Below are 12,277 nucleotides of genomic sequence, written 5' to 3' on the forward strand. Positions count from 1 at the left end.
TTTCCATAAACTTTGACAAACTCAGACCTGGTGTTTGGCACATAACATGTCCTACTCCATGTTGTTCTGACTCTCTCCAAGGGAAGTGCAAGATCTCCTCCAAGATCAAGAAGAATGGAGCCTGTCAAGTTGAATTTGGCTCCATTCCACAACCTTCTGTTGTCTCATAGCATCACCATTATCCTTCCGAGACAGCCCCCCCCCAACAAAACAAAACAACTTGACAGAAAGGCAACAGAGACAGGGGCATGCCTGATAATTTAAATATGTTCTGCTCTGCCAGAAACACACACTATCTGAAGTCCCCAGTGACACACGCTGGGAACGTCTGCCGGTGCTCAGAAGCATCTCTGATGCACGATGTTGGGCCCAACCTCTTTAAACTCGGCATCGGTGATCCACATGTCCTGGAAGGCAGAGAGGGATGCGAGGATAGACCCCCCCATCCACACCGAAAGCTTTCTCTCGGGAGGTGCGATCACCTGCACAGGTGTGTTGGCTGGCACCAGCTTGGCCATGTCCTTCACCAGCCGTTTGTCCAGGCCTGGGAAGGAAGTGGAGCCACCAGCCAGGATGATGTTGGCAAAGAAGGAGTTCCGGAGGTCGGAGTCGCACTTCATGATGCTGCTGATGCACATCTGGTGGATGCCAGGGCCGCTGAGGTTCACCAGAGACGGGGAGAAGAGGGCCTCGGGGCAGCGGAAGAGCTGGTCATGGAATTTGACCAGCTTCCCATCGGGCAACTGGTAGACCTTCTCCAGGCTCTCGGGGCTCTGGGCCACCTGCTCTTCATAGTTCATGGCCACATAGCACGAGGTCTCCTTGATGTCCACGATGGTCCTGCGGTCCGAACCGCTCAGCAGCATGATGCCGTGGTCCTTCAGCAGCACCATGAGATACTTGGTGAGGTCCAGGCCAGCCAGATCTAGCTGCCCCACACCATGGGGCAGGCAGTAGCCCTCGAAGATGGGGATGCTCTGTGTCAGGCCGGCACCAGAGTTAAGTACGAAGCCTGTTGTGAAACCAGCAGCGAAGAGTGCCAGCACACCCTGGATGGACAGGTAGAAGGCGGGTACATTCAGGTGCTCGAAGAAGACCTCAGCGATCTGTTGGCGCTGGGCCAGCGGGCTCAGTGCTGGCTCGGTGAGCAGGACTGGCCCCTCTGAAGGCTTGAGCTTTAGGCTGTGGTCGAACACGTGCTTCCACATGGTCTCCATGTCCCCCCAGTGAGTAATGAGCCCGCGCTCTACAGGGTAGCTGTGGGGAGAGCAACAGGGTCAACAGTAGCTGTAACTTAGCCCCTCCTGGCTGGAGAGGCGGCTGCCCCCACACTTAGGGTTGAAAAAATATTGTAGTTCAGTATGTTAGAGCATAGTGTTAGTGTGCCTGAGACTCCATGGTCCCAGGTTCAAGCCCCAGCACCACCATAAGCAGACCTAAGCAGTGCTCTGGGGTGTGTGTGTGTGTGTGTGTGTGTGTGTGTCAGTTTTTCCCAAATAAATAAATAAATAAAGGAGCTGGGTGGTGCTGCATCTGGTTGAGCACACACGCTGTAGTACAAAGGACCCAGATTGAGGCCCTCAGCTCCCACCTGCAGGGGGAAAGCTTCACAAGTGGCAAAGCAGTATTGTAGGTCTCTCTCTCTCTCTCTCCCTCTCCCTCTCTCTCTATTCCTCTTTTTCTCCCCCTTCTCTATTTTTGGTTGTTTATCCAATATGTAAATAAAGGTAATTAAAAAAATAAGAATTTATAAAAATTCCTCATTGCCACTCTTTTCAAACCTCAGTTGTTTTATTATTATTAGTATTGATAGAGAGACAAAGAAGGCAGAGAAAGAGAAACCATAGCTTCCTTCAGTGTGGTGGGGTCCAGGCTTGAACCTGGGTCACACACATGGCAGAAAATGTACTATTCAAGTGAGCTATTTTGCAGGCTTTTTACAATTTTTCATCACCTATTATTATTATTCCTCCAGGGTTATTGCTGAGGCTTGGTGCCTGCACTAGGAATCCACTGCTCCTGGAGGCCATTTTTCCTATTTTGTTGCCCTTATTATTTTTTTAATATTTATTTTCCCTTTTGTTGCCCTTGTTTTTTTTATTATTGTTGTAGTTATTATTGTTATTGATGTCATTGTTGTTGGAAAGGACAGAAAGAAATGGAGAGAGATGGGGAAGGCAGAGAGGGGGAGACAAAGATAAGACACCTGCAGACCTACTTCGCTTCGCTGCTTGTGAAGGGACTCCCCTGCTGGAGGGATATTACCATTTTTCAAATCAGTATTCCTTTATGGACAGTGACAGCCAAAGGCTGTCAGAGAAGGGAATTGCCAGTAAAAGTTACAGAGCTGGGGGTCAAGAAAGAGCTCACCCTCTAAAGTGTACAGTTTGCCACATGTGAGGAGGACCTGGGTTCAAGCCCTGGGCCACCCCAGAGGAGAAACCCTCATGGGGGCAGCTTCAGGAGTGGTGGTGTGGTGACTCCCCTTCTATGTCTCATTCTACCTCTGTCTCCTCTGCTCTCTGTCTCTCACCCACAAGTCAGCTGGGAGTGGTGGAATTGTGCTGGTATGGAGGCCCCAGTGATAATGCTGGAGATGAAATTAAATTTCAGAAAGATTTACTTATTTAATGAGCTAATCCCTAGCATGGTATTTAGGAGCCCACACTTGAGCCCAAGATTTTATCTACCTGACCCCTTCCCCAAGAATTGAATCGGACTTTGGAGACTCAGACATGAGAGTCTGTTTGCATAACCATTATGCTATCTGCTTTCCACCTTCCTTCTGTCCTTTGAAAATCCCTTTGTGACTGGCAAAAAAGAAAAGAAAAGGGGAGGGGCTGTACACAGAAGGGATAACCTTCACTAAATAGCACTTTCATCATCTACTGATGACAGAGCAGTCTAGAGAAATCTCAGCAGGTTAGAAACAGACCTACTTTATGGCCCTGAAATTCCTCTCCTGGGATATATTCTTTTTTCTTTTTTTTTGCCTCCAGGGTTATTGCTGGGGCTCGGTGCCTACACTACAAATCCACTGCTCCTGGAGGGTATTTTTCCCATTTTTGTTGCCCATGTTACCTTTGTTGTCATTATTATTATTGTTATTGCTGTTATTGTTGTTGTATAGGACACACAGAGAAATGGAGAGAGGAGGGAAGACAGAGAGGGGGACAGAAAGACAGACACCTGCAGACCTGCTTCACCGCCTGTGAAGCGACTCCCCTTCAGGTGGGGAGCGGGGGGTGGGTGGGTGGGGTTCTAACCAGGATCCTTATGCCTGTCCTTGCGCTTTGCGCCACCTGTGCTTAAACCAGCTGCACTACTGCCTGACCCCTCCTGGGATATATTCTAAGGAATCAGACACACCCATGCAAAAAAGCTGTGTTCATAGCAGCATAATTTGCAATAGCCAAAACCTGGAAGAAACCCAGGCATCCAACAACAGATAAGTGGCTGAGAAAGTTGTGACATTATATACACAATGAAATAATACTTAGCTATTAAAAATAATGAGTTCACCTTCATCACCTCATCTTGGATGGAGCTTGGAAGAATCATGTTAAATGAGATAAGCCAGAAAGAGAAGGATAAAAAAATTAAAAAAAAATACATATAACCAAAAAAAAAAAAAAAGAGAGAGAAGGATAAATATGGGGTGGAGGTAAATAGCATAATGGTTAGATAAAGAGACTCTCATCCCTGAGGTTTCAAAGTCCCAGGTTCAATCCCCTGCACCACCATAAACCAGAGTCAAGTAGTGCTCTAGTAAAAATTAATTAATTAATCAAAAAAGGATGAATATGGGATGGTATCACAAATGGACAAAAGTTGAGAAATAAACATAAAGCAAAACTTGAATTGGGTTTGATATATTGTACCAAAATAAAGGGTTGGGGGTGGGGGGCATGGGGAGGGATCAGGTCCTAGTTCATGATGATGGAGGAGGACCTAGGATGGGGGTGAGAGTGTTTTGGAGAAAACTTGAAAATTTTACATATGTACCCACAGCTGTAAAAAAGTAACTTGGGGCCAGGTGGTGGCCCTGGTTAAGTGCACACATTACAGTGTGCAAGGATCCAGGTTCAAGTTCATGTTCCCCACCTGCAGGGGGAAAACTTCACGAGTGGTGAAGTAGGGCTGCAGGTGTCTCTCTGTCTCTCTCCCTCTCAATCTCCCCGTTCCCTCTCAATTTCTGGCTGTCTCTATCCAATAAATAAATACAAAAAATAAATCTAATAATATTAAAAAAAATAACCCAAATGGCCAAGGTACCCAAAATTATTATTATTATATTTGTTTGTTTATTTACCAGAGCACTGCTCAACTCTAGCTTGTGATTGTTTGGGGATTGAACCTGGGACTTTGTAGCCTCAGGCATCAGTCTCCTTGCATAACACTATGCTCTCTACCACACCCCATAAATTAACACTTTTAAATGAACTCCTATTTTATGAAACTACTTTATACGTTGCAAGTATTGTGTAGTTCCAGACGCAGGTAACAGTCGCTCTCTAGCTGTCTGGCAGCCTCAGTGAATAAGGCCGGCTGGCAGATGGGTAGTTGTTGCTGCCTTCCTGGCCATTTCTCTACCTTCCTTCAGCGCAATCCCGGCTACCTGCCGAGAGGAGGCAGTACCTAATGGACAGAGAGTTCCTCCGCTCCTGCGCCAGGTCGCCCACACGCAGCTCCTGCTCGCCCTCGGCCTCAAAGTTGTGGCCCTTGGTGCGGCCGATGATGTTGGGGTAGATGAACTCGGGGTCCCGAGACCCAGCCAGCCCGGCCTTAATCACTCCGGAGCCGTTGTCGATCACTACCGGCATCTGGTAGTGACTCATGTCTCCGCCGAGGCCGAGCGACTGCCGGCCGGTCCCACTGAACCGCCTACGAGGCGGCCAGCAGAGGGCCAGTGCCCCAAGAGTCGCGTCACAGAGGCCGGCGCCCCGCCCACTCAGAGCCCTGTACACTCAGCCCCGCCCACTCAGCCCATTCCACTCAGAGCCCCGCCCTCCCAAGCTCAGCCCATTCAGAGAACTCTGCCCACTCAAAGCCTCGCCCACCCAGAGCCACGCCCACTCAGGGCCTTGGCTACTCACAGCCAGTCCACTCAGGGCCCAACAGATGCACCTAGCTTTTCCCCAGTCCCCAGCTGCCCGCCAGGTGTAGATACCGGAGACCCTAGAACGAGCCCAGGAAACTGATAGATAGGTACACAGATTCGTTCCGGGAAGGGGAGTGGGGGAGAAACGCGTCTCATTAACTTATTAATAATAAGGATGCTGGTGTCTAGAAGGGTTCAAATACTAAGTGTTCTCACACTGGATCAGACAGTACTTCATCCTAAGCAAAACATAGGCAAGAACAAATTGGCAGAACCTCGCTTAGTTGTTGTTACATATATATCTGTAAGTATATAAATATACTTAATAATATATGTATATTTTGAGAGGAGATAGAGACACCGGACTTCACCCTGGCTTAATGGTGGTGTTAGGGATTGAATCTGGGACCTCAGACATCAGAGTCCTTTCACACAACTATCTATACCATCTCTCCGGCTTCTATCCTCCTCCTCTCTCCCTCCTTCTTCCTTTTCCCCTTCCTTCCTTGCTTCCTTGCTTCCTTCCTCCCTCTAGCGATCTCATCGAGTTAGTTCCTGGTGTGATCTGGAAGCTCATTCCCTAAAGTCTATTTATTTTTAGGTATGAGGACATGCCTACATCTTTGCGGGGGAAAAAGGAGATCATATCTTAGATCAGAGCTCTCAATTCCAAGTTTGGAAAAAACGAAGTATGTTGTCTTCCAGAAAGTGGATCTTGGGTGCCCAGATAGTCATTTTTGTCCTCTCGATTTTGCAGACGTTGTAGAAGGTCGTTTAAACGGGTGTGCAAGAAGCAAGTCAGGGTGTGCAAGAAGCAGGGCGAGGACTAGGGTGCGTGGTTGCAGGGACTCCGGGACCAGCCCTTTCCGGCTGCCAGAGACCCCGCCACACGCGGGGACTGTCCTCTCCGGGATCCGGCTCCGCTTTCCGGCGGGAGGTAGGAAGGGCACCTAGTCGGAGCCAGTTACCACGGCTCTACCCAGAGCGCTTTGAAAGGCGGGTCCTGAAAAGCCCAACTTTTGAAATCATTTCAGATTTATACCATTGCATAGATGATTCTTTTTCCTTACCCTCCCCAACACCCCTGTTAAAAAAATCGCATTCATTTGGCTTTAAGCGCGTGGGACCCGCACGTTAGCAAGTCTATATGGGGAATCTCTGAGCAGTGACTTGTGTCAGAGTTTCCGTAGTGTAGTGGTTATCACGTTCGCCTAACACGCGAAAGGTCCCCGGTTCGAAACCGGGCGGAAACAGATTTTTTTTTTCTTGTGACATGATACTTAGTAAATCAGGGCTAACCATGTCCCCCTCTCTCTCGCTCCCTTAGCATCTTTCATTAAAATAAAATATCAAAACAAAACAGTGTGAATACTACTCATTAATGACTTGCCATGTGCATAAAGTGTTCCAGACTTAATTACAATTTGTTTTTATTTAAATTGATGGCTATCACGTGGAAGAAGTATTCCAAATTTACATTTAATTTAAAAATAATAATTATATAATTAAATTAACATTTAATTATATAATTAACGTATGATATATGTTTAATCAATAAAACTTTTATTTTTCTTTCCTCCAGGGTTATCACGGGTCTCGGTGTCTGCACTACAAATCCACTGCTCTGGGAGGCCATTTCCCCCCATTTTTTGTTGCCCATGTTGTTATTATTGGATAGCACAGACAGAAGTGGAGAGAGATGGGGAAGACAACGAGGAGGAGAGGATAGACACCTGCATAACCTGCTTCACAGCTTGTAAAGCGACCCACCCTGCATGTGGGGAGCCTGGGCCTCTAACCAGGATCCTTAACGTAGATCCTTGCGCTTCACACCAAGTGCGCTTAGCCCGCTGTGCTACAGCCTGGCCCCCTAATTTATTTTTTCTTTAACCAGATCACTGCTCAACTCTGGCTTGGTGTGATGCCAGGCAAGATGGTATAGGACTAATTTTTAAAAATCAAATTCATAACCTGATACTGAGAAAAATAAAATTGGTCTAAAAGAGTGTTCATATAGTGTAGAAACTGTTTGGCTTCTTGTCCTCTGATCACTTTTTTTAAAAAAAAACAACTAAGAATTCACTTTCCTCTTAAAATTTATCTCTTTTTATATTTTTGAATTATATGTATGTTTTATAAAATATATTTTGATTTATATTTATTATTTTAAAAAATATTCCCTTTTGTTGCCCTTGTTGTTTTATTGTTGTAGTTATTCTTGTTGTCGTTTTTATTGGATAGGCCAGAGAGAAATGGAGAAAGGAGGAGGAGAGAAAGGACACCTGCAGACCTGCTTCACCACCTGTGAAGCGAACCCCCTGCAGGTGGGGAGCCGAGTGCTCGAACCAGGATTCTTATGCAGGCTCCTGGGCTTTGCGCCATGTGCGCTTAACCCGCAGCACTACCGCCTGACTCCCTTATTTTATATTTATTAAACACAGAGAAATCATTGGGGGTTGGGGCTAGGTGGTGGCGTACCTGGTTGAGCGCACATAGTTGAATTCATACAATGCAGAAGGACTTGGTTTCAAGTCCCTGGTCCCCACCTGCAGGGGGAAAACTTTTTGAGTGGTGAAACAGGGTTGCAGATGTCCCTCTCCCTCTCTATTACCCCCTTCTCTCTTGATTTCTGGCTGTCTCTATCCAATAAATAAATAAAAATCAATATGGAAGGGGGGTATAGGGAGAGACACCTGCAGCCCTGCGTCTCAACTAGTGAAAGTTTACTTCCTGAGGTGGTGGGGGGCACTTGAACACAAGACCTTGTGCAATATAATCCTGAGTTCTCCTTCTCCCTCTTCCTCTCCCTCCCTCTCTCCCTCTCTCTCTCCCCCTCTCTCTCCCTCCGTCTTTCATATGGTAGGTCCATTTCTAGCTTCTGATGAATCTTTAGACTTTTTTTCACAGGGGTTGGATCAATCTACATTCCCACCAGCAACCCAGCCTTTCAAATAGTTTTTTTTTTTCCCTGTGTTTTTAATGTATGGCATTCTCACAGGTCTAAAGTGGTATTGTACTGTTTTTATGTGCATTTACCTGATCATCAGAGACTGAGCATTTTTTTTTTCTTTATGTATCTGTTAGCCCTTTGGATTTCTTCTATGGAGAAGGCTCTGCCATGTCTTCTCCCCATTTTTTTTTTGGCCTCCAGGGTTATTGCTGGGGCTCAGTACCTGCACCATAAATCCACTGCTCCTGGAGGCTATTGTTTTTCCCTCTTTTGTTACCATTGTTTTTTATTGTTGTGGCTATTATTATTCTTGTCATTGATGTCATTGTTGTTGTATAGGACAGAGGGAAATGGAGAGAGGAAGGGAAGACAGAGGGGGAGAGAGATAGACACCAGCAGACCTGCTTCACCTGTGTGAAGCGACCCCCCCTGCAGTTGGGGAGACGGGGGCTCAAATCAGAATCCTTACAGAGGTCCTTGTGCTTCATACCCAGTGCGTTAACCCACTGTGCTACTGCCCAACCCCTCCTTTTTTTTTTTTTCTTTTTATTATTAGGCTTCCCTAGGTGACTATTAAGTTCCATTGGTAGCTATCTATGGAACCTTAGGTTTCTGTCTTCCCCACAATGTGACGGTTGAGTTGGTTATTCTCAGGCCCAGGTGCAACTCCTGGATTCTATAGGATCCTTTTTTTTTTTTTTTTTAAGATTTTATTTATTCATGATAAAGATAGGAGGAAAGAGAATTAAGAACCAGACATCACTCTGACACATGTGCTGCTGGGGATTGAACTCAGGACCTCAGGCTTGAGATCCCAATGTGCTTTATCCATCTGCACCACCTCCTGGTCCACTCTTCTCCCCATTTTTCAAACATCTTACCACTTGGGACTGAAATATTCATAGCCTCCATATTATGGCTAGCACAGTTCTACTGGCAGGAGCTTCATGCAATATTAGGCAGCAACTCAATCAATCTACTAACTAATACCACACAAAGTAATTCTGATAAATATTAATATAGGAAACTGTGATGATTTGTCTATCTATCATGATTTGTCTATTTACATTTCTTAGTAAAACAAAAAATGACATTGCTCTATTTGTAGGCTATAAAGCTTTACATGCCTGTGTAAGAAACAAAGATTTTTTTAAAATTTTTTTAAAAATTTACTTATTCCCTTTTGTTGCCTTTGTTGTTTTATTGTTGTAGTTATTATTGTTGTTATTGGATAGGACAGACAGAAATGGAGAGAGGAGGGGAAGACAAAGATAGACACTCGCAGACCTGCAGGTGGGGAGCCAGGCCAGGGGCTAGAACCGGGATCCTTACACTGGTCCTTGTGCTTTGCGCCATGTGCTTAACCAGCTGCGCTACCGCCCGACTCCCGAAACTCAAAGATTTTATTTATTTATTTATTTATTTATTGGGGAATTAATGTTTTACATTCAACAGTAAATACAATAGTTTGTTCATGTATAACATTCCCCAGAAACTCAAAGATTTTAATGCTTGGAGGGAAGTTGCTTTTTGTGTTTTTTTTTTAAATTTTTTTATACTGACAAATTAGTTTGAGTGGTCTGGGAGGTGGTGCAGTGGATAAAGCATTGGACTCTCAACCATGAGGTCCTGAGTTCAATCCCCGGCAGCACATGTACCAGAGTGATATCTAGTTCTTTCTCTCCTTCCTATCTCTCTCATGAATAAATACTTTAAAAAATTAAATTAGTTTGACTTTTATAACAACTAGCTATACATACAAAAGTCATATTTCACTTTTTTCTTTCCTCCTCTGGTTAGAAGCTAATGCTGTAATTATCTTACAATTATAGCAATTACCTTAGTCTAGCTTAAAGACATTTTTTATTATCTTTAAATATCTTTAATATCTGGATAGAGACAGCCAGAAATTTAGAGGAATGGGAAGACAGGGAGAGAGACAGAGAGACACCTGCAGTCCTGCTTCACCACTCATGAAGCTTTCTCCCTGTAGGTGGGGACCAAGGTCTTGAACGTGGGTACTTGCACACTGTAACATGTGCACTCAACCAGGTGCACCACCATCTGGCCTCAGTCTAGCTTTTTCTTTCCTCTCTCTATACCAACCCAATTATGTTTTTAATTTGACATTTAGACACATTTAATTAATTAAAATTTTAATTATCTTTATTTATTGGATAGAGACAGCCAGAAATCAAGAGGGAAGTGGGTGATTGAGAGGGAGAGAGACAGAGAAACACCTGCAGCACTGCTTCACCACTCCCAAAGCTTTCCCCTTGGAGGTGGGGACTGGGGGGCTCAAAACCCGGTTCTTGAGCATTGTAATACTTGCGGTCAACCAGGTGCGCCACCACCCGGCCCCTTAATTTATTTTTTATTGGGGGATTAATATTTTATAGTTGACAGTAAATATAATAGTTTGTACATTCATAACATTTCCTAGTTTTCCATATAACAATACAACCCTCACTGGGTCCTCTGCCATCGTGTTCCAGGACCTGAACCCTCCCCCCACCTCCAGTTCTCTTAATACAAATTATTTGGTTTACTCCTTGAGAGACCATACTTGCCTACTCCAAGAAACTGGATCTTCTTCTTTTTTCTTTTTTAATATTTATTTCCCTTTTTGTTGCCCTTGTTTTATTGTTGTAGTTATTATTGTTGTTGTTACTCATGTCGTTGTTGGATAGGACAGAGAGAAATGGAGAGAGGAGAGGAAGACAGAGGGGGAGAGAAAGATAGACACCTGCAGACCTGCTTCACCACTTGTGAAATGGTGTCCCTCGAACTGGGATCCTTAAGCCAGTCCTTGCGCTTTGAGCCACCTGCGCTTAACCGGCTGCGCTACTGCACAACTCCCGAAAATGTATTTTTTTTGAACTTCTTTTTTGTAATTATCTATTCCCTTTTATTGCCCTTGTTTTATTGTTGTAGTTACTATTGTTGTTGTTATTGTTGTCGTTGTTGGATAGGACAGAGAAGGGAAAGACAGAGGGGAGAGAAAGACACCTGCAGACCTGCTTCACTACCCATAAAGTGTCTCCCCTGTAGGTGGGGAGCCTGGAGCTTGAATCGGGATCCTTGTGCGGGTCCTTGTGCTTTGCCACGTGCGTTTAACCTGCTGCACTACCGCCCAACTCCCAAAAATGGATTTTTTTTTCTTTTTTTCCTCCTCCAGGTGATTGCTGGGCTCGGTGCCTGCACCATGAATCCACCGCTCCTGGAGGCCATTTCCCCCCCCCCCCCTTTTGTTGCCCTTGTAGCTTCGTTGTGGTTATTATTATTGCCCTTGTTTACACAATTTGTTGTTGGATAGGACAGAGAGAAATGGAGAGAGGAGGGGAAGACAGAGAAGGGGAGAGAAAGATAGACACCTGCAGACCTGCTTCACCGCCTGTGAAGCGACTCCCCTGCAGGTGGGGAGCCGGGGGCTCAAACCGGGATCCTTACGCCGGTCCCTGCGCTTTGCGCCACATGCGCTTAACCCACTGCGCCACCGCCCGACCCCCAAAAATGGATCTTCTATACAGTGTTATGGTTGACCTTAATAGAGACGCATATTTCTGAATTAATAGCTTACAGAGTTTTTGACAAAAGTAAAAGTGGAATCAAAGAAAACTATACTCAGAAAGATGAAATCAAGAACCCAGCCTCAAAATTTTCCTTATAAAGTTTTATTCAGGGGGCCGAGTGGTGGCACACCTGGTTCAGCGCACATGTTACAGTGTACAAGAACCCAGGTTTGAGACCCGGGTCCCCACCTGCAGAGGGAAAGCTTTGCGAGTGGTGAAGCAGGGCTGTAGGTGTCTCTCTGTCTCTTTCCCTCTCTCCTACCTCCTTCCCTCTTGATTTCTGATGGTCTGTATCTAATAAATAAAGACAACAGAGGAAGTCAGGCGGTAGCGCAGCGGGTTAAGCGCACGTGGGGCAAAGCGCAAGGACCAGTTAGGATCCGGGTTCAAGCCCCGGGCTCCCCACCCGCAAGGCAGTCGCTTCACAGGCGGTGAAGCAGGTCTGCAGGTGTCTCTCTGTCTCTCTTCCTCTCTACCTTCTCTCTCAGTTTCTCTCTGTCTCTATCCAATAACAAGTAAAAAGATTTTAAAAAATAAAGATAATGAAAGTACTTTTATTCAGAAATAAGCTTAGCACCCAGAGGAAGTTATAAAAAGAGTAAACAGAACTTGATGGCAGGGAGAGGGAACCTTTAGAAAAGACCCTGACCTGAG

The 12,277-nt window shown here is 45.4% G+C and overlaps 1 protein-coding gene and 1 non-coding gene across 2 annotated transcripts; one reads left to right on the forward strand and one right to left on the reverse strand.

The window, feature by feature from the left end:
• Nucleotides 1–247: 247 nt before the first annotated feature.
• Nucleotides 248–4,922, reverse strand: ACTRT3 (actin related protein T3). The gene is made up of 2 exons (XM_007522948.3): nt 4,639–4,922; nt 248–1,257 (listed from the first exon to the last, which is right to left on the reverse strand). The coding sequence occupies exons 1-2, from the start codon at nt 4,836–4,838 to the stop codon at nt 339–341; spliced, it is 1,119 nt and encodes a 372-aa protein (XP_007523010.1). The 5' UTR covers nt 4,839–4,922; the 3' UTR covers nt 248–338.
• Nucleotides 4,923–6,281: 1,359 nt separating this feature from the next.
• On the forward strand, nt 6,282–6,354 carry TRNAV-AAC (transfer RNA valine (anticodon AAC)). The gene has a single exon. It is a non-coding gene; the product is annotated as a tRNA-Val (tRNA).
• The last annotated feature ends 5,923 nt before the right edge of the window (nt 6,355–12,277 follow it).

The sequence above is a fragment of the Erinaceus europaeus genome, chromosome 14 (genome assembly GCF_950295315.1).
Source record: "Erinaceus europaeus chromosome 14, mEriEur2.1, whole genome shotgun sequence".
In the NCBI taxonomy this organism is placed as follows: domain Eukaryota; kingdom Metazoa; phylum Chordata; class Mammalia; order Eulipotyphla; family Erinaceidae; genus Erinaceus; species Erinaceus europaeus.